The sequence below is a fragment of the Xenopus laevis genome, chromosome 3L (genome assembly GCF_017654675.1).
Source record: "Xenopus laevis strain J_2021 chromosome 3L, Xenopus_laevis_v10.1, whole genome shotgun sequence".
NCBI lineage: Eukaryota > Metazoa > Chordata > Amphibia > Anura > Pipidae > Xenopus > Xenopus laevis.
Genome location: NC_054375.1, coordinates 25,628,350 through 25,654,915, shown reverse-complemented (window position 1 = coordinate 25,654,915; position 26,566 = coordinate 25,628,350). Strand labels below are relative to the sequence as shown.

At 37.2% G+C, this 26,566-nt stretch overlaps 1 protein-coding gene across 1 annotated transcript in view; it reads left to right on the top strand.

The window, feature by feature from the left end:
- vwf.L (von Willebrand factor L homeolog) overlaps positions 1–26,566 on the top strand; it is a 106,106-nt gene that overhangs the window by 30,170 nt on the left and 49,370 nt on the right. Inside the window, exons 18-34 of the mRNA XM_018251980.2 lie at positions 2,189–2,349; positions 6,077–6,180; positions 7,527–7,665; positions 7,953–8,087; positions 10,541–10,687; positions 11,360–11,500; positions 11,697–11,810; positions 12,977–13,133; positions 15,576–15,734; positions 15,910–16,045; positions 17,394–18,826; positions 19,702–19,821; positions 21,484–21,627; positions 23,894–24,037; positions 25,437–25,601; positions 25,707–25,750; positions 26,059–26,236. Of these exons, the coding sequence (XP_018107469.1) occupies positions 2,189–2,349; positions 6,077–6,180; positions 7,527–7,665; positions 7,953–8,087; positions 10,541–10,687; positions 11,360–11,500; positions 11,697–11,810; positions 12,977–13,133; positions 15,576–15,734; positions 15,910–16,045; positions 17,394–18,826; positions 19,702–19,821; positions 21,484–21,627; positions 23,894–24,037; positions 25,437–25,601; positions 25,707–25,750; positions 26,059–26,236 (3,621 nt within the window). The remainder of the gene's footprint in view (positions 1–2,188; positions 2,350–6,076; positions 6,181–7,526; positions 7,666–7,952; positions 8,088–10,540; positions 10,688–11,359; positions 11,501–11,696; positions 11,811–12,976; positions 13,134–15,575; positions 15,735–15,909; positions 16,046–17,393; positions 18,827–19,701; positions 19,822–21,483; positions 21,628–23,893; positions 24,038–25,436; positions 25,602–25,706; positions 25,751–26,058; positions 26,237–26,566) is intronic.

The window sequence follows — 26,566 nt, the reverse complement described above, 5'->3', positions numbered from 1 at the left end:
ATCCAAGTGCCAAGATGAATAAAATGAAACCATGAAGTATTTGTAAACAAACAATAAATCAGTCCCTTGCATGTGTTTAGACCCATATGGAGCGCACACACGTATCTTTGTTTTTCAGCTGTCGCATTTCAGTCATTCATGGATCTTTGGTGAAAGTTTGGAACTGATTAAAGCAACTGGGTTTGTGCATCAGAGCCATGTAAACAAACTTACTAAATTATTGGCCAATAGGGGTAGCAAGGAAATAGCTGCCAGTAAGGGTAGAAAATAAACTTGAGAAGAATAAACTAAGAAGAAGAAAATAATTTTAATTAAGAGGAATGTGTTTTCTTCTTTTTCATTGTGCTGGACATGGATTAATAGATTTGTATTCTTGACGTACATTCTTGAAGTTAAGACAGTTATAATGAACATTCCTAAAGCATTAGGTAGGCCTTTGATTCACCTCTTGGCTCACAGAAAGAGTATGAGATGTAAAAGCCTCCCAAAAATTGCCAAAGGGGGGTTAAAATTGCATGCCATGCCTGGTTGATGTGATGTTGCTTCTTTAATGAGTCCTTGCTGCTTTCTCTGCTTCATTGTGTTCTTTACATCCACAAAGTTCTTTAGATACAGTGAAGTTCTTCAGTGTCCCTTTTAGGTTGAACCTTTATTAGGGGTCCTCTTCAGCCCTCTTACAGATATATAAAACCTTTGCCGTTTTTAGCCAAATAGAAGTTGTTCCAACAAATTTAAGGGCAGAAAATAAGTCTTTGTTATAGATCTCATTCAATTCAACTTTTGAACCGAGATCTCAGGAGTATCTAGAGAAGCACATAGGCATACTCTGCAAATGTTCAACTGGCCTTCTGATTAGGTATGACCTGGGGGGGGGGCTGTGCTCTAAAACAACACATACTGGTGGAATCAATTTGTTGAGAAGCTTACTGTTGCTACTCCTGCACTTTTATAAATAATGGATAAATGGAATGGAAAATAACCTTCACCAATTAGAAGTGTATACATATGTGACATAAGTATAAATAAATTATAAGCTCTATTTGGCAGTACGCCTGGTTATTATGCTTCCGAATCTTGTCTCCAAACCTGGAATTCAAAAATAAGCCACTTCTTTGGGGCCACTGGGAGCAACATGTTCCTCACGAGCAACTTGTTGGGGATCACTGATCTATAGGGTCATATACACAACAAAACAAAACTCTTCCTAATGTGCATTCAGGATGGGTCCCACCATCTGAACATTGGACCCCCTAGTAGGGCCAGTCCCATGGTTTAGGAACCACTGGTATAGATTTTCCACTATTATCATTATAAACATCACCATATCAAGCATTAACCTCTTATCTCTCGCTTTTTTTCTTTGCACAAAACTGAAGAAGAACTTAGTACTTCTGGGTGCTTAGAAAAATGCAGACACCGCTACCTCTAATGTGGCAGATCTCCTCTGCCTATGGGTACCAAAATGCACACAGCAGGAGGTAGGACAGCAGTATCCAAATGTTCTCACTTGTTGCACCCAGTGAAATATTAGATATGGCTGTCCTTTCTAGCATGGTATTCTTTTAAAGAAGGAAGACCTGCACAGTGTTCTAATGCCTCTGTCTCTCCTTAAATACACTGCCCCATATTTAGTCCATCTTTCTGCAATATCCAGAGCACCTTTTATAGCAAATAACAATACACATCCCTAGTCTTACCCATTAAGCCAAGTTTTAAATCTGGGGATGCTTTTTGTGGCCCCCAGGAGTTTTCTACATAAATGCCAACTAACACATTTCTAGATTTAGGGCAAAACTGAACAATATATTTGTAATGTTTAAAGGTTAATGTAAGCATGTGGTTTTTCCTTAAGAGAAAAGTATACTACTTCATCAGTCTTCTTTTTTAGCTTTACTTTAGGTTGCTCTGAAATTGGGCAAAGGTTGAACTTGATAGAATTCTATATCCTTTCAGCCATCTTCACTTTGTTATTTTAACCCACCAAGGGGAAACTGTGTAGTATGCCACCCTGGTAACCTTAGTTCCATCTCTTGACCCGAATATGCCCATATCAATTAATAAAATATAGGATGCTAATAATCAGTTAATTTTCTGTTTTGTTCTAATAATTAAGCTATGAGCTATCATATATAGTCATGTGTGCTAAACATTGTATTAACTTATATGTATATTTTGGTTTTCAATGCAGTAAAAAGAAGTCTAGAGTGCACGCCTCCGTTAAATAAGATTATATGTCCTGCCGACAATCCAAAGGCAACTGGAATAGAATGTGCCAAAACTTGCCAAAATTATGAACTGGAATGTGTAAGCCATGGCTGTATATCTGGTTGCACCTGCCCAGGGGGAATGGTAAGTTAAAACTTTCAACAACTGAAACACCATTACTGACTACATGTTGGTTGTAGGAGGACTGTTTATACAACTATGGGCAGGCACTCAATAACTTGCTGGTTGGAATGACAAGGCATGTTAGGGGATAGGTAGGGTGTGAGAATGGGCACACTATTGTGCCTCCCCCCACCCACCTGATGTTCATGAATACAGAATGCAGAAAGTTATATTCATGTGGCAATTCTGATACATTGGCACCCATTACTTCTATTACTTTTACATACTGCCCACTTTACCCAGTTATACTCTCTCTTTGTTGTATAATTATGGGAACAAAAAAAAGTGAAAGAAGTGATGTTTCATTCTTCCTTTGGCGTGATCTCACAATTCCTTCTAATTAACTCCATATACAGTGAGACATTTTAATAACCCACAGCGGGGGGTTCCGACACCGTTAGATGTTACTCTCTATAGCGTTAGAGCTATATAACGTTTTTTTATTTTTTTTGCCAACAATAAATCACAGGATTTTCAAAACGATTGGGATTATTTTGGGACACGAATTACCGAAATGAACAAAATGATAAATGTCCAAGAAGTATTTGACCCGACTTCTGAAGTTGAGAGATTCACTAGAGGTCAATGGGAAACTGTAAAAATGCCAAGATTATCCACTTGCTAGTGTAAAACAGCTGTCCGATTCTCAGCCGCTTCCTTGTTTGTACTTGTGGGAATCTTTGATAGAAAAGCATGAGGGAATTCTACTTGTTTGATAATAGACTCCAGGCTCCATATTTAGATGAATTAGATATTAGAAATGTAATATCTAAGAATTGTCAGGAGAGACTTGGGAAGCAGTGATAATAATACCTTAATATGAACCATGTTTGCCTGGTATTTAACTAAACAGCCTTGGACCATGATGCTATTGGGATAATGTCTGTTGGGAACAGGTGTCAGTGATCCCTTCTCCTCACTTAGCTATATAACCTTGTATGACTGTATCATGGCCATTTCCCCATTTATGTTTGAGAACAAAAAGGAGGAAAAAAGTGAAGGACAGATGTAAAGTGAAGAGGAGTCATTTATGTAGAATGGGTGAAAAGCATGCCCCTCATTTCTCACTCACAGTGCACTTCTGCCCCAGAACTCACTGCACTTTTAATCTTGCGCTTGATAGAAAATCCCACACAATGTGCTGAGCACATGGTGACAAGCCCAGGGCAGCCCTATATTAGGCTGTAAGGACAGGGCCCCTGTTATGGTCCTTTTACCTCCCACCCAAAGAAGGCAGCTCTGTATTCATGTGGTTAGCCACTGGCTTCCTGTTCAAAAATGACCCCTTAGGAGACAAGGCCTTTCATTCTATACTTCACTTTTATATGTAAATACAAGCAGGTATTCTTATTTCATGTCTGCTAATATAAGTAAAGGTCTTAAGGCTGATGGTATATTTCCCTCAGGCTTCCATGCCAATTTCATCTTAAAAACTCATCAACAAACTGGGACACTTCTTTAAACCACTGTGTGATTTATTGCTTAATTATGCTTGGCATCTTTATTTTATTTTGATTGGTACCTATAGGTAGATGCCAGGTACCACCTTGTACCTGGCCAGTTACTCATTGACAATGTAATTAATATGGAAGAAAAATGACAGAGATAGGGAGGCTGCTATATTCTTTCCAGTGAAGTTGACAACCCCAAGTGTCCTGAGTGGATAATATAGGAATATTATGATCTTTACACAAGCTCTGAAAGAACAGCTTCCAATTAGAAAAGAGTGCAAAGAAGACATGATTTTCTTATGTATTTTTGATATATACTGTATATACATAAGAGCCGTGAATATCCTGTAAAGATAGCCTTAAAAATGGTGCTTAGTGATGTCATTGGTTATAATCAGAAGTTTAGTGATGTCATTTTGGTCACATGACTTGTGTTTTATAATAAAGTAAAGTAGTCCGTGTTGCAAAATATGAGGATATTAGAAGTCACCTCGGAATTCCATGACCTGTGTGGCCTCGTGTTTGTATATGGTCATGGAACTCCTCCGTCACTTATAATATCCTTACATTTTATAAGAGGGGGTACTTTATTCACTTTATTTACTATATATATATATATATATATATATATATATATATATATATATATATAGGAATAAGAGATCTATCAGTAATTTGGGTCTCCATACCTAAAGGAAAAAAATAATTTATTTAAACCCAATAAAATAGGTTTGACTTAAATTATCATTAATTATATCTTAGGGTTTCTGAATAACGGATCAATTACCTGTATTATATATACATATATTGTGATATATAATAGCTCAGTTTTAGGAAATAGAGGTACATGAATGACATATGCATGAAAAGTGTTTGCATTCTATCCGCTAGATGGCACCACATGATCAAATACATCTCTTAAAGCACCATCCAGTGGTAGTCATTGATTTTATCCCTTGAAAAATGTGGGCTTACTTGTTTGGCATGTGAAAATGATAAATATTCAAATTCCTTAGCTTTAAATTAAACATGAGTGAAATGAATGGCAGGAGGTGGCCGGCATATTAGTCAGTAATACAGACACTGCAGTTAAAGGGGTGGTTCACCTTCAAGTTAACCTTTTAGTATGTTTTAGCCAATTCTAAGTAACTTTTCAATTGGTCTTCATTAATTATTTTTTTATAGTTTTTGAATGAATTGCCTTTTTCTTCTGACTCTTTTCAGCTTTCAAATGGAGGGGGGCGGTCACTGACCCCATTTAAATAACAAATGCTCTGAAAGGCTACAAGTATATTGTTACTGCTACTTTTTATTACTCATCTTTGCATTCAGTCCCTCCCCTATTCATATTTCAGACTCTCATTTAAACCAATGCATGGTTGTTAGGATTATTGTGGTCCCTAGCAACCAGATAGCTTGAATTTCAAACTGGAGAACTGCTGAATAAAAAGCTAAACATCTTTAAAGCCACAAATAATAAAAAATGAAAACTCTACATCATACTAAAAGTTAATTTAAAGGTGAACAACTCCATTGATGTGCCTATAATACAACAAAGTCGTCCCTTTTTGCAACAGACCAACAACCTGCACCTCCAACAACTTAACAACTTTACTAAGTGGGCTACAGTGGGCAGAGTCTTTTAAATACCTGTGGGTGGTGGTACATGCAGATATACACATATTTGTGAATGAAATCAGGATCATCTTATATGACTCTTAGGGGGTTATATAATAAAAGGCACTAAGTTTGCCCAGAAGCAAACTAATCAGCAGGCAGCATTTACTGGTCACCTGTTTAAAAGCAAACATCTTATTGGTTGCTATGGTTTACTGCACCTGGGCAAACTTAGTGCCTTTTATTACATATGGAGATGAGAGCCAAAAACTAAAGCATGAGCAAGACCCCATATAACTAATGGCATGCATATGTTTATTTAAAATGATCATCATACCTGAATTCAGGAAAGGGCCTTCGCCAAACTGTTACTGTGGAATTGTCAAGATTTTTATTGTATGCCATAGCCTTAAGCTCTGGTTTAAAGGCCAGGACCCATACTAAGAAAAACAGCCGAATTTGGTCATGTAATGTCTGCCATATCAAGGAAGAAATCTCTTGCTTTTCCTAATATTTTCAGTATATAACAATAACTGATCAGAATGTACTTGCAATAGCTACACAGTGCATGCTCAGGCTGTTTAATGTTATATAGTGAATTAATATATTTTTCATTAAAGGTCCGGCACAAATCCAAATGCGTGGTTCCCCAAAGATGCCCTTGTTTTCATGCCGGGAAGGAATATGCTCCTGGCTCCTCAGTGGAGATAGATTGCAACACTTGGTAAGGCATGACACACTCAATAATACTATTTCTTTAGACTGCCCTACAGTACATCAGGGTGTTAACCTTTGTAAACTGTCACACTGTAATATTTTCATTTTTTTGCATTATTATTTCAGTGTACTAAGAATATTTTGAATATTTTGACTGTTTGATTTACCAACACCAATTCTATTTTAATATGTACTTAAAGTGCAACTTACCTATACTAACCATGTAAGCATCTGGAGACCACTCATTCAAGACTTGAATGATGATCCTGGACATAATCAGATCCTCGGGTGGAACTATCTACAGTGCGTTGACTCTAGGGCAGTGGTCCCCTACCAATGGCTTGCGAGCAACATGTTGCTCATAAACCCCTTGGATGCTGCTCCCAGTGGCTTCAAAGCAGGTGACATTTTTTTAATTGTCTTGGAGGCAAGTTTTGGAGTGCAACAAACAGAGCCTCCTATAGGCTGCCAGTCCATATAGAGTCTACCAAACAGCCAACCACAGCACTTATTTGCCACTCACAGGAACTATTTTTATGCTTGTGTTGCACTCCAACTCTTTTTACATTTGAAAGTGGCTCACGGGTAAAAAAGGTTGGGGACCCCTGCTCTAGGTTTGCAAGCTTTTAAGGGTCTGCCTGTGCCCAAAGGTATTGAAAACCATAGTTTTTTCATTATTGACTAAGGAAATAGGGATCAACATTATTGTCTTTCAAGGGGTCTTCAAAGGTCTTGATCTGTTGCTGTGAGACATAAATGTTGAACACACAAATACTGGAGTATGGCTCTATCCAAAGACAAAGTCAATAAATCGATGGTATAGAGATAAGGAGGCCAAAAAAGTAAAAAAAGGAATAATAAAGTTGATGAAAAGGTTTCTCACCAATGTAACCCCCAGTCCAAAGGTTGCCAATCAATTTTTCAAATGTGCGAAAATCCAAATGGAGTGAGGCCCATTTCCAAGTAAAGCAGTAGCCCAAGTCTTGATAAGTTAAAAAGGCTTTATTAGGATATGCATAGGTCTAACACGATTCTTGGCTATGCGGGCACTTACTCATAGACTATAGGTCTCCCCCAGGTACAATCCTTTTAAAGGGGTGTCAACCAATTAAAATACATTACACCACAAAAAGTTTTGACCAATAATTGCTTATTAGTCAAAACTTTTTGTGATGTAATGTATTTTAATTGGTCGACACCCCTTTAAAAGGATGGTCTTTACTTGGAAATGGGCCTCACTCCATTTGGACTTTTGCACATTGGAAACATAAATGTTCCTTTGTTGTGCAAGCGATAGAATACTATTACTGTGCTAAAATATGTTGTTCACATCTTGACTATTCTATTTTTCAGTGTTTGTCAAAACAGAAAATGGCAATGCACGGAAAATATATGTGATGCAACATGTTCAGTTATTGGAGTGTCGCACTATCTGACTTTTGATGGGTTTAGGTACAAGTTTCCTGGTGACTGCCAATATGTACTCGCTCAGGTAAAGCTATCTGATGTCCTAATGATTCTCAAAGGTTTTATGGGATAGTGTCATGAAAGCATTGCCTATCATAGCCCTACTGTGGTGTCATAATTAGCTGACAAGTAGTCAGCAGGGGACATGTCCTAGCAACAAGGGGATATAGTATAATGTAATTAAACAAGCAGTGATACGCATCCAGTAATATCATTATATCGCCATGGACTTGCACACTTGGGGGATAAAAGGCTTTTTAATGTCCCAAAAATGATAAAGCATATTTTCATTTTGATGCTATTTCATTGCAGGATTATTGTGGTGGAGCAACAGGGACATTTCGAATACTTGTTGGAAATGAAGGTTGTGGATTCTCTGGTGAAAAATGTACTAAAAGAATTACAATTCTATTTAGAAATGGAGAAATTGAGCTGATTAATGAACAGGTAAGTATTTGGGATACCATAAACACTGGCAGGCTGATGCCAAAAGTGTGTAAGTAATTAAGCTGCACATATTCATCAGCCATGTTCACTAGATTTGCTACGAGATAATTCCTTGAAAGAACAAGTCCACAACATAAATATGATAGAGTGACATTTGGGGGTAATGTAATACCCCCAGCAGCTCATAACAACCAAGCAGCTGGTAGCATTAACTGGTCATCATTTTGAAACCAGTCTGATTAATTGCAGAGGATTGCTAGAGGTGCTAGAATGACTTTACCACTTAATACAGTTGTGTCAGGCATTTCAAGCTCCCCTTTGTGGTCTAAAATCTGGTAAATATAGAAAAATTTATATCAAAAAGTGATATAAGTCCCAAAGCTTTCTTCAAGTAAAAAATATTAATTTATTGAAGTACATTTTAAAAGAATTATAGCTGGTACTTACTACCCCCCATATCCCACCTTATGCGTTTCGCACCCTCCGGCGCTGTATGTACCAGCTATAAGTCTTTTAAAATGTACTTCAATAAATTAATATTTTTTACTTGAAGAAAGCTTTGGGACTTATATAATTTTTTGATATAAATTTTTCTATAGTTGATGGCCCTTTTGAACTGGGGCGAGTCCCGTGGGCTTGGTTTGATAATAATATGGACTCCCGACTTTGTATAGAATTGCCAAAATCTGGTAAATGCCACCCTTATCTACAACAAGGGATCAGCCATACAGCCAATATTCTAACAATATCTAGGGCAGCAAATAAGTTTTCATACCTAACATAACCCTAATTATTTGGGGCTGGGCATTCAGCACTATCCTAGATAGCAAATAGGTATTCTGTTTAAATCTTACTCTAACTTTCTACACATACTCCACCGTTTGGGAATGTAATGCCCATTTTATTGTTCAGCCCCTGCTTGAAAATAGTGTTAGTAATAACATGATTAAACTGACAGGAACCACTTACTATATAAGTATAAATGGGGACAGACAGTAAAACGAATCCTTGAAACAGGGCAAGGGTCAGGGCTGGCAGAAAGAATCAAGTCTGAAAACAGTCCAATGTCAAAAGTAGGAAATCAGATCAGTGGGAACAAGGACAGAAACAGGACTTACTGGGCAGATGCAGGATCAGGATCAAGAACAAGGTTTCAGAATCAAGTACACAATCTCAGGAATTCAGGGCTTGGGGTCATTACAATGGCCAATGATCCAGGATCAGGGGATCAGGGAAGCAGGCATAAAAAGCCCTTTAAAGGTCAAGGAAAGTTAAACTAAGTAAGTAGGCTAGAAATATTGTACATTAAGTTTTGGACTCCAGCCAACCACAGCCCTTTAGCAGCAAAGATCTGTGCCTCCAAAGATGCCCCAGTAGCTCCCCATCTTCTTTTTTGCTGATTCACTGCACATGCTCTGTGCTGCTGTCACTTACTGAGCTTAGGGACTGACTTAAAATATACATTACACATAGAATCTAAATGTGACAATATAAGGCTGATTAATAATTAATATGGATAATTACTACATGGCAGCACCGAAAATAGTGCAACTAGCATCAGAATTTTATAATCAGCCCTGTAGGATCATCTTATATGACAGGCCAACCTAATTCTCTGCTTGATAATTTGAGACAACCCCTAAGCTTAGCTTCTCAACAGCTTCTCAGAGCCCACTGAGCATGTGAGTGTCACAGACACATTTCAAGAGGGTGACTCCCTGTGGCAAGTGAAACCTAAAGTGAACCTGTAACAACTAACAAGTAATTTTGCTTTGAATGGTCTTCAACCTGTTTGATAATGAAAGCAAACTGGATCCTAGGGACGGCATTCCAATTATGTCTAAAATATGTGTTTTGTGCTTGAAGTTTGGGCCTATAGACCACCAATATGGTGTACATCATTCTATAGAGCAGAAATGTAAAATAAGCCTGAAACTGAGGGAGGGCAGGATTTAGATCATGAAATAAGACCTCCTTGACATTTTTGGTCTAAAATTACTTGTATTCCATACAAGTGGCTTTATATCAGTGGTTCCCAAGATATATTTTTATAGTGGTTTTATAAGCTATACCAGGCTGTTTATGGTGGGTATTAGTGATGTGCAGGTCGACAAGAATTGGACCAGCACCAGATCCTAACCTGCCTTCTCCCAAGCCGCACCTGACCCAAACCCGGCCAGCACATAATCCTTGGGTCAAAAATCTTATTCCTAGATTAAATTTGAGTACCCAAGAAAAAGTTAGTAAACCCTCCATTAAATAGATGTTGATGGCCAGATACTGGAGGCCAGTCAAGATGGCTAAACCATTCCTGGTCCACACAAAATTAATTGCTACAAGACGGAATAGAGGAACCCTCATTTGTTTATGAAGGTATATATTGACTCTATTGCATTTTACAATATCATTACCTTGAAAACAAGAGTAATTTGTCCATTTTGCTTTTACACCAGATTAATATTAAAAAGCCTCTCTCAGATGAGACCGGATTTGATGTCTTGAAGTCTGGTAACTACTTCATTTTGCTCCTTGGAAATCAAATGTCTGTTACCTGGGACAAAGGAATGAGAGTTTATGTGACTTTGAAAGAAACCTACAGGGTAAGTCTACAATACAATTTTTGTAACTGAAGTTCTGAATTCCAGTTCTGTTTCGGGGATTACATGAGATGCTGGTCACAGCCGTGTATTGCAGGGGAACAGGACATTTAAATAAAACAAAGAGCACTTCACAGTAGCAGACCAATAAAGTCCTTCCAGACACGGCTTTACAAGCAGTGATATTTCCATCACATGAAAGGCGTTTTGGGAGTAGGTCAAAGGGCCAGTTCACATATAACTTTTCATTTGTTTTTTTTTTTTGCTATTTTCTAAAATGTATTTTTTTAAAGAAATTAGTTTAATCCCCTCCCCCCTTTTTATAAGATGGTCGCCATCTTTCTTAAGAAGTTCCGATGATGTGAACCAGTGCTCCAAGGAGCTCGGAAATAAACAGTGCAAAAAAGATATAAAATTAAAATATAGCGCAGTATTGTTTCAACTCACACCCCTTTTGTGATGACGTTTTATTAATAGAAAACGTCAGCACAAAAGGGGAAATGGAAGCCATTTAAAAGAATGCCCAGAACATGTTGACATGATTACATTTCTGACATTGTTCACTGCCCTAAGAGGAACATTTTGTGGTGATTCTGGAAAAAACTGCGCTGATGCAATATGAACAATAACAAAGTTGTGAATTGTCCTCTGTAAACATGTTTTCTTTCCTGCCAGGATAAAGTCTGTGGTTTGTGTGGAAACTTTGACGGAATTGAAAACAATGATCTGATCAGTAGCAATAATCAAATAGAAATCGATCCCATCAATTTCGGAAATTCTTGGAAAGTAAATCCTCTTTGTGCCGATGCTGCCAAGGTGAACAGAATTTCTGTATTGGGAATGCTGTATGTTGATTTTACAGAAGTTGTATGGGAAGTGGAAGGGATCTGTGGGTAGGATCCTTTTTAATTAGAATGAGGTCCTTGTATTGTATTCACAGTATAGTGTGTAAGTATAAACATGTAACTTATTTTTAACATTTTCCATATCTCTATTGATTTGCCCAATGTAGTTTGGTGCCGTTTCCCCACTGTCAATCTGTAAAGACAATTTGATGAAGCAGATGGCAGCAGAAAATGCCTGCAATATTCTTATGGGCGATCTCTTTGCAGAATGTTCAAAAGTAGTAAGTGTGGCTTTATTTGATATTTTCTAGAGTTGTATTTAATTTACAAAGCCTGGATGCGCTGCAGGATTGTGGTTAATATTTTCACATGATTGATTTTAATATGGATTCATTTACACATGCAAGATCTTACAATAACATTTATCATGACAGGCAGGCTGCCCTGTGGGTTAGCACCTACAGACACAGGTCTTTTTCTCCAAAATGCAACACAAGATAAATGCGTTCCCCAGTGCATACAGTGCCTTCTTCGGCAGGGATGTATTCATGACTGGTAGGCTGGGAGAGGCCATAAATAGTCTTCTCTGTAAAAGAGACCATTTAATACATGCCAATGAGCCTGATTCAACCCAAAACTTACTTTTTGGCCAACTTACTTTTTTAATGAGCCTTCCCATTTTGATCCATGATCCAGAATTTTCCCACCTAGTTAGGGCCATTTGAGAAGTGTGTGCAATCTGGTTTACATTTTGATTTGCATGACAATTACTGGATCCATTCAAAATAATGACAATCTCCAGTATTGCTTGGCCAAGCCAGACAGACATATTACTCAACCCTTCTCCCGGCCACATGATGACAACTTGCAGGCATGGAGCATTAATGAGTGGGTTGGTGGAGGGACATTGTGCACAGGGCAGAAGGCAGAAGAGCTATGTACCTAGATTCCCCCAAGCATTGCACCCTAGACATGTCCACTACCTACCCCTTGTCCCACTCCTGATCTTGAGAAAATAACTCTTCATATCCAATCTGTACTTCAACATCATGCTCCTGCTTTATACCTGTCAGGTCCACATGGCCTGTTGAGTAGAAGTTGGAGGATACCTAACACTACAGAACAGGTCAAAAATAATCTTTTTGGTCAGAATTCAGGCCAAGGTCTGGGCTGGCAATGATCAGAATAGTTGCTGGTAAAACAGGAACCAGAAAATGACCAATATTAGTGCACCCATGAATTTAGTCAAACTAATCAAGGTTCTTCGGTGTCCTTCTATTTTGAAAGCAACGTCATGTTCCAATACATCAGTATAATGGTTCTGGTGACAATATATCATTTTATAGTATCCAGGTGAAACACCTTAATATGTTTGCATTATTCAAAAGATGAGCATCATTACTAGACTTTTCTTTGACATTTATATTATGCTCTGATTTTTGCATAGGTAAACCCAGAGCCGTACTGGGAGATTTGCACATATGATACCTGTACATGTGAATCAGTCGGGGACTGCGCTTGTTTCTGTGACTCTCTAGCTGCCTATGCCCATGTCTGCGCTCAGAAAGGAATCAATGTACACTGGCGATCATCCCATCTATGCCGTAAGTACAAAAACAAATTGTTTTGACTCCAGATTGAATACAGCAATACATACATAGATGGGCAAAACTTGTTCTCAGTATGCAGAAAGCAGAAAGTAAAAAATAGTGTTGCATCCATTTCAGCAGATTGTACTAACATGTAAATGTATTCACCTCCAGAATCTTTTTCTTGGGTGGTAGGCCTGTAATCCTTATAATCAATTTTAATGCCAGGTGCAATTCAGCTAGGGGATATCTGTCTACCTCCTCCAATGTATTACAATAAAGAGGCAGACCTCTGATATACTCTGGACAGAAAAATAAAAAAATATAAAACCATTTATTATGTCAATGTTTCAAAATCGCATACAGATGTCTTCATCAGGACAATTACATTATGCAAATGTACAATTAAACATTTTCTGGGTTACAAAATCCAATTTTTTAAAATCGTCCCGACTAAACTAGAATCCGCGATGTGACCTTATTTATTACTTAAAAGGCACTATGTAATCGAATCGGGGGCAAACTCGTCGAGTGAAAACCCAAATTCTCTCGAAAAGCTAGAATTTTTTTGATTTTTGCCGAAAAGTCCGAAATAGTCAGAATTTTGACTGATTCCAGAGCAGATCACAGAAACCTCCAAATCGGATAGGGACCTCTCCCATTGATTTATATACAACCTTGGCAGATCTGAGATGCTGGATTTTCAGATTCTGACTTTTTGCAGCATCGGACGTTTAATAAATAACCCCCTTATACTGCACATGCTCCAACAGTATCCTTGAGACAGCTGGCCCTTTGCTCTCTCAAACAGACTCCCTTCCCTCAATATTCATTAAAACAGACAAAAATCATGAACTAAATACAAATCCATAATCTCGCTTTCAAAATATCGACTGTATTCAATAAAGAAATTGGACAGTTATTATGTGCAAAGTGCAGGGCTACTGAGAATTAAGCCTCCAAAAGTACAATCTCTCAATTCAACGCCAGAATGTAGCAAAATAAATTTCAATGCAATTTTCAAATGCAAGTGCAGAGTAAAATGTGCAGCTATATATACAAATCAAAACATTTTTTAAATCTGTATTACAACACCCATAATTCCAGCATAATTGTTGCCATATTTTGAGTTGTTTCCAGTGCATTATATCAGATGCAATTGCACTGGGGTTTTTAATGCAAATTGGATGAAAGTTACATCTATTAGAGTGGAGAATGTGTCACCTCTGGAGTGAATGCCCAAAAATGTGTTTGCATCCTATTTATTGGCCTAAAATTGACACAACCCACTTTGGAATCCCTGAAGCTATCGCCAGGTCTGGGGTGGTGGTAGCTCCAGGCTTCCCTCAATAGGCACAGTCCTCTCATTAGGAGAGGCAGAATAAAGGCATTTGCAAACATGTGGGAGTGCAGTAGTGTGCTTTGCAATTAGTTAGTAAATGAGCCCTCTAATGTTTCAATAATCTGATTCCTGCACATCATTTGTAGGATACTGTCAACTGTAAAATAATTTTCATTCCTTGAACTATGATAGACTGGATGTAACTAAGATCATAGAAAATTCCTATAGGCAAATCCATAAAAAGATTAATCTGAATCTTTATTTTCTTTTTAAAATGTTTTGTTTATGTCTTGTAGTGATTTTTTATTTGAGTGTATGGGGGTTATTTAATGTGTGGGGGTTATTTAGTGTGTTACTCGACTTTTTCTCACATTTTTCAAGATTTATTAAAACCTGATGCTGCAAAAATCCAGAATTCTGCCAAGGTTATACACTATATAAGTTAATGGGAGACATCCCTATCCTGTTTAGAAGTTTCTGTAGCCTGTACTGGAATTAGCTCAAAAATCTGACTATTTTGGGCTCTTTGGGCAAAAATCCTAAAACTTTTGGCTTTTCAGGAAGAAGTCAGAAAAAACGGAGTGATTCGGGAAAAAATAGTACGATTCGTGCTTTCGCCCGGTTTTATAGAGTTTTTTCCCGAATCGATAGAATCAAGCTTTTTTAATAATAAATAAGGTAAAATCGTTGTGTTTGGTCGTGGTTTATTTTATTTAAAAAATTAGATACGTTCGTATTTTAGTAAATAACCCTCTATGAATACTGCATATGTATATATAAATATATATTTATATACACGGCTTGATGGGGCACACGATTAACTCTGTTACCGTCTGGGTGCTCATAAGGAAATATGTTAAATATGCAGGCAATTACGGCACTCACAGGGTCTTTTTCAAGTGAAGCAAAAAAGTATTTATTAGCTCTAATATGAGCTAATAAATACTTTTTTGCTTCACTTTAAAAAGACCATGTGAGTGCCGTAAATGCATGTTACATCCCCAGGGCAGGGAAAACAGATCAGCTGTAGTTGATGTACTAATACAGTAATGATTTGAATATAGTTTTTAAATCAGAATTCTGAAGCAAAGGCACTTTTTCTGTTCTCAATGAAGCCCAAAGTTGTGAGGAGAAGAATCAGAAGGATCTTGACTACGTGTGTGAATGGAGGTACAACAGCTGTACCACTGCCTGTCCTATCACATGTCAGCACCCGGAGTCAGTGGACTGTCCACTTAAATGTGTAGAAGGCTGCCAAGCCTATTGCCCTCCTGGTAAGTGATGTCTGTTAAGTGTAGATTTCAATGTGCATGTGCTGATTTATATTATTATCTCTCAACAGCCCTTGTGATAATTTCAGGGCTGCAAGATATTTGGAGATACAATGGGGAGTCTGTGATACTATAAATGTTTTTGTGCATTGTTTATAATCCTTTGTCTGTCCCTCAGGGAAAATACTAGATGAAGTGTCTGAATCTTGCATTGACCCTAAGGACTGTCCAGTGTGCACAGTAGAAGGTCGTACAGTTCCACATGGGAAAAAAATTATTTTAAACCGTGATGACCCTCAGCGATGTCAGTTATGGTAATGTTTTCTTTGGACTGCCTGTTATTTACATAACTTTTAGAAAACAGGACAATACTACAGAAACTTTAGCTGCAAACTAAAATGCTCACTAAAGCAGTGTGTTTTTCTGCAAGTAGTCTTAAAGCAGTTATGATCTGCTTTGTTAGTAAGGTACAAGCTTACCAAGCTTTATGTCTGGCGTGGTCACTGAATTGGTGGCTTAAAACCTGGTAGAACATGTCATTTGACAGCTAGGGGGCCCGTGACTTGTCCTGCCAGGAGAGGACTACACCATGGTCTAATTTGGTGCCTAACAGATGGGACTTTCCAGCAACTTCAATTGATATCTAGCCAAGCCTATACCTTTGTTTTGTTTGGGCTCCTTGTTTTTGGCAGATATATCCTAGAGTGATTCTGCAGCTAATTGGTCGCTGTCACTCAAGAGTCCACAGAAAATGTTGGTCCTTGCATGTCCAACACAGTGTATTGTTCTAACCAATTCTCAAGATACATTGATTTCAGTATCTGTATGTAGTGAAGGGCGAATCTGTACTGTTTTGCTTCACCGAAAAATTTGTGAATTTGCCAAAAAATTGACAAAGCGGCGAAAAATTAGCGAAACACATTGAAGTCATTGGGCATCCAAATTATTTTGATGCGCAACAATTTTGACATGTGACATTTTCTATAGGCGCGGCTATTTTGTCCAAATGCAAACTCAATTTTGCCGCACATCAATTTTATGCGTGCGACTATTCTGGTGCACGTCAATTTCTTTTTACCGACAAATTTTCACCGCTGTTTCCAGAGTTTATCCGAAACTCAACAAATTAATGCTCCCATCACTATTTGTCTGTAAATAATCAATAAACAAATTAAATGAAAGTTGCTCTGCCATAAAACTGTATTATAGATTAATAGACCTATCACAGTAAAAGGATGCATCACTGACAAACATTGACCATATACAATTCATTAGCCAGTGCCATGTAAAGATGTAGTTCCCAAGAACTTATGTTTTAATATCCAAAGTAGTCCTAAGTAGACTACATCTACTGTAAATCTATAAACTTGCTGTAGAAGGTCTATCCATCATAATGGAACTTTTTTCAAAAGTAGAGAGAACTCTTGCCCTGGGCCCCTTTCAGGAACAGATGTAGTTAAAAGGACATATTATAATGTGTAACTCTAAGATGTCGAACAACATCGGTAGAAGGAACACCAGTTTTGAACATTCCAAGCATGTGTTATTTATTTGCCTTGCTCTGGGACCCTAGCTAACAATGCTGTTGAGTTTATAAGAATAAATATTCCGTTTATAATAGTACCAATTCTGACCAATACTGTTTTTATTATATTTTTCCAGCCATTGTGAAGGAAAACATTTACAGTGTAATGTGTGTGAGATAAGTGGAATTACAACTGCTGCCCCAACAACTTTACCTGTGGATATAATGCCTACCACTGAGGTAGTAGACACCAGTATATATGAATGCAATAAAATGATGGACCTGGTTTTCCTAGTCGATGGAGCCTCGAAACTCTCTGCAGAAGAGTTTGAAGTTGTAAAGGACTTTATTGTGGGAATTATGGAAAAAATTCACATCTCACAAAAGAAAATACGTGTTTCTGTTGTCCATTATTATTCTGCTACAACAGACAGATCATTTGGTCTTAAGGATAACAAGAGGCTCTCAGAGCTAGTTAAAAAGGTCAAGAGTATGAAATATGTTGGAAGTTTGACATCTTCTGCCCCTGAAGCACTTAAATATGCTTCCCACTATGTGTTTGGGGAAGCTCCAAGGGACAATGCACCCAAGTTTGCCATGCTGTTAACAGCTAGCAAATCCAGCAAAAGTGTGGGAAGTATAATGAAAGCAATCAATAAAAGAAAGATCACTGTGATTCCAGTTGGATTGGGACCAGATATCAGTATGGAAGAAATAAATATTATACAAAAGATGTCGCCCAAGAATAAACCATATATTTTTGGAAGTGTGTATGAATTGCTCCATCACAGAGATGAAATAATTCATTATTTGTGTGACCTTGTGCCAGAGCCACCTAAACCAACAATTCCTTCTACCAAGAAGCATGCTGCTACTGAAAAACCAGTACAGAAAGTAACAATAGTCCCTGTTGAGAAAGTACCAACAACACAAGTTCCTGTGGTTGAACACACAACACAGTCTTCTTGGGACAAAACTGTAGACCTTGTTTTCATCATTGAAGGTTCTGATAAAGTAGGGGAGCTTAACTTTAACAAGAGCAAGATCTTCCTTGAGAAGATGATTCAGAAAATGCATATAAGCGAAGAAACAATACATATAACCATTATCCAGTTTTCTTTTACTGTGACTATAGAGTATAGTTTCTCAGCGAAACAGACAAAGCAAGACATCATCCAAAGAATAAGGGAGATTGAGTATCGGGGTGGCAATGCTACCAACACAGGGAAAGCCATCAACTATGTCTCTGAGCACACGTTCACAACTAACACTGGAAGCAGAGACGAAGTGCCACACCTTGTCTACATGGTGACAAGTAACCCTGCCACTGACATCATCACTAAGGGACCTAATGACATAAACATAATACCTATAGCTGTGGGTCCTAATATAGATATACATGAACTTGAGCTCATTACTAACTCAATGGATGAAATCATATTAATTGAAGATTATGATGTGCTTATATCAGATGCCCCAATACTGGTGTTAGACAAATGCTGCTCACGAAAAGTTTTATCAACAACACTGTTACCACCAACTACGACTCCAGCAACTCAACCAATAGCAGGTACATTTAATTCTGTCTTTCCATTGAATGTTGTACTTTAGTCTCTGATTATTTATCCTTACCTGTTAATACTTTCATGGGCATAAGGCTCTCATCCAAATATTTTCACTGGTGGAAAAATACCAGCCGAGAAAACACCAACGTGCTTTAAAGTAACCCTTGGAAGTAAGCATTGACAACATCAAATACAATAGCATACACCTGTCACTGTGACCATAGGGCCTATTTCTGCCAAAAAAATATTAAAATAAAAATGCTATACAAAAGTATAATCAAGCCCTCTAAAAATATCAAAGTAGTAATTCAAATATTTTTGATCTAGGGGTTTATTTACTAAACCTCAAATTTATCTGGTCGGGCTCTTTGGGGCAAAAACTCGATTTTTTTTTCAAGATTTATTATACCTTGATGCTACAAAATGCCAGAATATGAAAATCCGCTATCTCAGACCTGTCAAGGTCCTGTATAAGTCAATGGGAGAGGCACCTATATCAATTTGAAGATTGTGGTTTGCCCTGGGTTTAGCCCGATAATCCATTTAAATTCAGGATTTCAGGCAAAAATCCGAAGAAATCAAGCAATTCAGGGGGAAAAAACGGAAAAAAGTCAGAAAAAAACAGACGATTCGGGTTTCTGCAAGATTTTATCGGGTTTTTTCCTGATTCAATTAATTCGAGTTTTTAAATTTATAAATAAGGTATACCATGGGAGTTTGGTCATGGTTTTTTTAATAAAAGAATGAAATAAATTCAGAGTTTTGTAAATAACCCCCTATTTGTATGTGATTGAAATAACACATTTTTACAAAATAATTGTAATTGTATTTTTAGATTTGTATATACCATTGCAAAAAATACATGTTTTATTTCTTACAGATAAGTGTAGAAAACCTATGGATGTGATCTTTATCTTGGATGGAAGTTCTAATGTCAGAGCATCACAATTTGAAGAGATGAAAACATTTGTTAAGGCTTTTATTAATAAAGTTAACATTGGTAAATAATATGAATTACAATTGATATGTTAGAAATGATTTACTGACTCCAGATGATTTTTATTTAAATTCTCTTTTCTGCTGGGTATTATCATATTAGAGGTATGGGACCTAATATTCTGGATAATGAATCTTTCTGTAATTTGGGTCTTCATGCCTGAGGTTTACTAGAAAATCATGTAAACATTAAATAAATCCAATAGTCTGGTTCTGCTTCCAATAACGATTAATTATATCTTAGTTTGGATCAAGGACAATGTACTGTTTTATTATGACTGGGAATAATATAATGGAGTCTATGGGAGACCGCCAGCCTGTAATTTGGAGCTTTCTTGATAATGGCTTATAACCGATCCCATATCTGTATTAAAAAAAACAAAAGAAATAATGTGGATTTTGCCAGCCTCAGTCACGAGATAAGCACTATATACAAAGGAATATAAGTATGAGATCTGTTATCCAGGTTTTCCGGATAATTAATTTTTCCATAATTTAGATCTCCATGCCTTAAGTCTATTAAAAATAATTTTAATGTGAAATAAACCCAACAGGGTTGCTTTGCCTCTAATAAGTATACATTATATCCTAGTTTGGATCAGACATACAAGGTACTGTTTTATTATTACAGAGAAAAAGGAAATTATTTTAAAAAATTTGAATTATTTTAGTCTATGAGAAATTGCTTCCTGTAATTTGGAGCTTTCTGGATAACAGATCCCATACCTGTAGTATAAACATTTATACAATTAATGAAGAAACTAGGAAACAGTGTAAGGCTGCAGATGGAGCAGGCTTTAGTTAGCGCTTGACTCAACATACTAATTCAGCCTTCGAGGTCTACTTCAGTCATTTTTTTGTTATCTAATATAGGGAAATCACTGGGGTTTATTTGCCTGCATATGTTGCTCTGTAATCAAACATCATAGGATACAGTCCTGTATAGGTATTTACTGCTGGAGAAGGTGATGATGCTTCAGTAATGATTCCACATGGCCAAAAAATTTAGAACCGGCCCAGCTCCTTGGGGCAGGAACTAGGGGTAGGCAGAAGAGGAATGTGCCTAGAGCACAACAATGGGGGGGGGGGGACTAGGCACTACTAGTCAACCCCTAGTTCAGGGTCTTGAAAATCCTAGAGGAAGGTGTGAGGAGTTTGGGCTTCTTGTCACTTGGGAACATTAGCTAATTGGCCCTGCATTCAGTTCCTATCTATTCAGTTATCTTGTTAACCAGTTGTTAGTGTTGTTTCCATCACCTAGAGAGCAAGCTGTGTTGGCCTGAAGCTCTGACTGGGGAAAATGGCCCAAAAACTGGAGAAATATTTTATCAAGATGAATTGTTCATAAACCCCTAATTCTTGATGTTGCTGGATGCTCCCAGCATACCCTAATCATTGAAAATATTTTGTAGTATGCTGAGAGTTGTAGCCAGCAACAACTGGGAATGTGCTGGTTGAGCAACAGTGTCTTAAGTTCCATTAAAACGCATCTGGCACATATGTCAGCTCCAGTTTGTGGTTTAATTTGTGCATTATGTGGGCCAGATTCACCTGATGCATCAATAAGCTCAGCTCCATATGATAGGGTCAACACAAATTTGAGGGATTGTTAGTTGCTTTGACATGATGCTAAACAAGCTGTTTATCTTGTATGTGCATGCTGCAGGAGTCGAGGCAACAAAGATATCTGTCCTTCAGTATGGATGGACAAACATTCTGGACATTGCATGGACAGATCCCCAGGCGAAGGAATATCTTCTGAAAGCAGTAGATAACATTCAAAAAATAGAGGACGGACCAGCAAAAATTGGTAAGTATGATATCGAAATAGAATCATATTATTTGCATTATATTTTGGTATCCATCCTGCTATCGCTGTTAAAGTTAAAGAAGAATTATCTGTTAAATACATGTGAAAGCCTGACCCCTACAGTTTAAAACTAACCCAGTCACATTGATTCCTTGTAGCAGCCCCTGAAAGTGTCAGCTCTGACTGCCATAAGGAGATGGGACTGAGCACTTTACAACTGGCTAACTATATAAGACTTTTTGTCATAATCAATGTCCCTGTATGCATTGTGTATGCACTCTAACTCCTTATGTACCACCTGATGCCCTCTTTCTGCTTGTATTCACAAGGGCTTTTTAGCTATTGCTGGTTGCTCCTAATATCAGCAAACATTGATGAATGCAACACATTGCAGTGGATATCACTTTGCACAGCAAAATTGGATCTTGTTACTGGTTGCCCTTTTCCTCTTTAACCATTCCGAATGTAAATGTCCTTTCCAATTGGCTCTTATCATGATATGGCCAAAATAAAATATCTTAACAATTAATTTTGAGCACAGCGAAGAGAGTAATATAGTAACACTATACAATCAGCAATGTTTTAAATTGAATTGGTTATTGAAACCTTTAATTTTTCACTAAAGTGCTATCTGCTTAGTAAACTGTCATCTAGCTGTTAGGGCCCCACTTGCCTTAGCAGTCAGGCAGTGGTTTAAATCACAAACTGGAAGGATTAATATAAAAGCGCCTGAATATAAAGATAAGAAAGATATTATCCTTCAATATTTATCCTAATTGCCTTTATGGTTTGCAGGTGTCCCTAATTCCTTGTTTACTGTGCCTTGCTCTGAAAAGTAGAGTAGAGCAGTGGAGTTGATAGGTGCCATCTCATGCTGCTTTAGGTCCTCTTCTTTGCAATCACACCCTGCATTCACAGTTGAAGCCAGGTCCAGATCACCTTCAACTGTGCATGCTCCTGATTGCAGTTAAGAAGTCCTGAAGCAGCGCAAGATGGTGCCCATCAACTATGTTTCTCTACACTGATTTAAAAGAATAAGGTACAGCAAACAGAGAAGTTTAGGGAAGTTAAATGTGCATGTGTTGCATTAAATAGAATGACAAAGAGCAAGGACGTAACTACAGAGGTAGCAGACCCTACAGCTACAGGGGGATCCAGCTGTGTAGAAGGCAGGGGTGTAACTTCAAAGGAAGCAGACCCTGCAGTGTAGAGGGCCCAATGAGGCCCTTATTAATGAGCCAATGACTAAGCACCCTGAAGGGTGTGAAACGCGTAGGGTGGATGGAGATGAAGCTATATTTTTAATTTTTCTACCAATAAATGTATCTTTTAACTGAATATCTCTGGTCTTGTGGATCCGTTTGAGTGCTGGTCAGCCCTGCTTCTTTATCTTCTGCCCTTATTAATGAGCAGTTTCAATATATCTTGGTAGAATAGGTCAACTTGCCAATATTCTCTGGCCTTAAAATTAATTTGATGTCTGGCCCTGTTACATATAGTTATGTCACTGCCAAAGAGCCAATATAATAATATTATATATATTGTTATATTATTTCCTTGTTGGTGAATAGAAGTAGAACAAATCCAAACAAATATCTTTGACAACAATTTAAGGGTTGGCTGATATTATCACACCATATTAAAATGATATTCAATATTAATCTTAGTTCAGCATACACTACTTATACATTGCAGTACGATATCTTCAACCTCTTTGCATGGGGAGAGAAAACAGATTTAGAGGGCTGGGACTGTAATGGAGACAATGCAATTTGTTCCCTTACAGTTGTGCATGACATCAGTCTACAAGGCATGCCTGAGCAACAACATAAAGTAAGGAGAGGGTCGCCAATAAATACAAACAGCACATGCTCCTATCATAAAATAAATTGATTTCAAATATTTCTGAGTAATCAGTACAGAATGTGTGAATTCTATCTAGAGAACTGGGGGTGGGGGAGATTTATTAAAATGTTAAAAATAAGTCAAGCACAGTTTATACATTAAGGACTTTAAGGAACAATAAAAATATTATGCAAGTTTCTCTATTTAGTGAACTTACTGCTATGTAATTTTTGTCTGTTTATATTTTCCACCAGACCATACGTTATTACATAATGCACATTAATGCACTGTAAATTATAATGTCAGCACCCATATCTAAATGACCTTTATTGCAAATAAGCATGCATTTTTAAGACGTCATCATAATGTCCTCCCCTTTATTTATAATTTTCTTGTCTGATTCTGTTTATCTTCCTTTAAGGTGAGGCATTGCTCTTTGGTGTTCGAACTGCCACATCAGAGGTGCACGGAGCGAGACCTGGTTCCACCAAAATTGTAGTCATCGTTATTACAGACGTATCCCTGGATCAAGTGACTGAGGCTGCCAACAGTGCAGTGATTAACAGTAAGCTTCCATTTATTCTTGATGCAATTAAATCATATTTGTATTAATAAATATTTATAAAACTGTTTGACATTTTCTGCTAAAATTTGATTTTGCATGGTTGTGCACATTTTTCATAGTACAAGATATTGTCATTAATGAATCTTGAAAACAATCTTATTCTTAAGACTTTGATTAAAGCTAAAATCAGTGCCAAACTGATATCCGTTAGGAGAACTGTAGTTATGATATGAATGAAGAGATTCTTATGAAAGGAATTATATGAAAGGAATGCTGTATAAATTACATTTTTTTGTCTGGTACTGGGTAATATTTTTTTTCTTTGGCTTTAATTTTATTTTAATTAAATTTAACAAAGACAGTTTTATATTTTGGTCACTAAAAACCATAGATTTGAATATTGATTTTAAAATCCAGTAAGCCTGCTTTTCTTGAAGACATTGGGCAAAACTTTGGTTTCCTAAGGATATAAATTTAAATTCAACCCTTGCAGAAATGTGGTAATATAAAGCAATGAGCTGAGATATCTTTATCAAGAATAAATAATTTTAAAAGACATTTTCTCCTTCAAATTAACATTTTTTATAAAGACATTGCCATTGAAAGACAATTTGGCATTCGGTAATTACTTTTTATGGAATTTAATTTTGCAGTTTTCTGGGTTGGAATCTAAAACTGTTATCTGGCCACTAGGGTCCCATTTGCCTTTGCAGCCAGCTAGTAGTTTGAATTACAGACTGAACGATAAATAGGAGACATTCAGAACACAAAGATAAGCAATGAAAAAGTCAAAATCTTACCTAAGAATTAATGTATTTATTGGTTACTGGGTAGTACTGAACCAGAGCATTTTCAGAGTAGTAAGATGCAACACAAAAGGCAAATAAAAAAACAGAAAGGAAGGTCTACAAGACCATCATCTATTATAAGTTAAAGGAGAAGAAAATGCCTCTACAGTCTTTTTTAGAAAATGTGATGCCTTATGGTGCCTTCACCACCACCACCACGTATCAGGCCTGATCAGAATAAGGCAGCGGGGAGAGAATCTGTCATGTCTGGCCACATCACATCTGCATCCAGGCTGTCCAGCACTGATTATGTTTCTATGTTACTATGATTGCCAAGGAGAAGCATAAGTTCTAGAATCAATATTTTTATTGTGAATAAATCTGGTTGGTGACAAACACTGAGGAGCCTGCACATGGCAGCACTACTCTGCTTTATCAGGCCAGGTACAGACAAGGGTAAGGATCATGTTTAGGTGCAAGTACCTGTGTTAAGTATCTATTTAAGCATGGCTGTGCTTTTTGCACTTGTTTTCATAAATGAGCCCTATGTTTGGAATCTAGCTAAACACTTTATAGTAGTTTCTTAATTATCTTCTCATTTAATTATCAAGGGGTATCAGTGTTTCCCATTGGTATTGGAACCAGATATGATGATCAGCAGCTGAAGGTGCTAGCTGGTCCGTCTGCTAATAAGAAGATTACAAAGCTGCAAATTATTGAAAATCTGCCAACTATGGTCACCTTGAGCAGTGAATTTATCAACAAAGTTTGCACTGGTAATATATGAATATATATATATATATATGATATGTATGCACTAACAAAGTTAAATTGAACCCCTAATTTGATATATGTTTTCTTTTAAAATGTTTGCTTTTCAGAGTTTGTCACAGTTTGCATTGATGAAGAGGGCACTCAAAGAAAGGTATGATACTCTATTTAATAGATACTGCATACTTCCTAAGGTATGGTCTTGTGTCACCAACACCGCATGAATCATTAGGTCTAATCAACATCTTTAATTATTAATGATGGGAAAATTGGACCCATTTCGATTTGCCGAAGATCTGTAAAACAGTGGAAATTCACCGAAATGCATTGAAGTGTATGGGCGACAATTTTTTTTGACACGTAACATTTTTTGGGCGTCATTTTCACTGCAAAGTCACAACTTATCACTATTAATAATCAATGTGCATTGTATATCTCATATACTACCTATTCTCTCTATAGCCTGGAGACAAGTGGATGTTGACTGATAAATGCCACAGTGTGACTTGCCTGCCAGATGGTAAAACCCTTCTGGAGAGCCACAAGGTTAATTGTGAGAAGATACCCAAACCTATGTGCCATAACAACCTGCCAGCAATGAAAATAGAGGAGACATGCGGATGCCGGTGGACTTGCCCATGTAAGTCTTGACCTTAAAGAGGCATTTCGTATACATTTTTAGGACTCTAATATTCTAAGAATATATTTCTAACAGCTGGGTTTGCATAAAACAATATCCTACAAAATAAAAGAACGAACACAGTACAAATTACTCCGAGCTCCAGTTGTATACACATAGCGGTACCAAGAGTATACGTGGAGGCCTGTTTATCAAAGGTCGGATTTTAGTGGTTTTAGAGGTTTTTGCAACCACGACTGAACTCACTTTCTCTAAAAACCACAAATGTTATGACATTTATTAAAAGATCCAAATAAAAAAAGTACGAATGGAAAATAACACTGAACGACA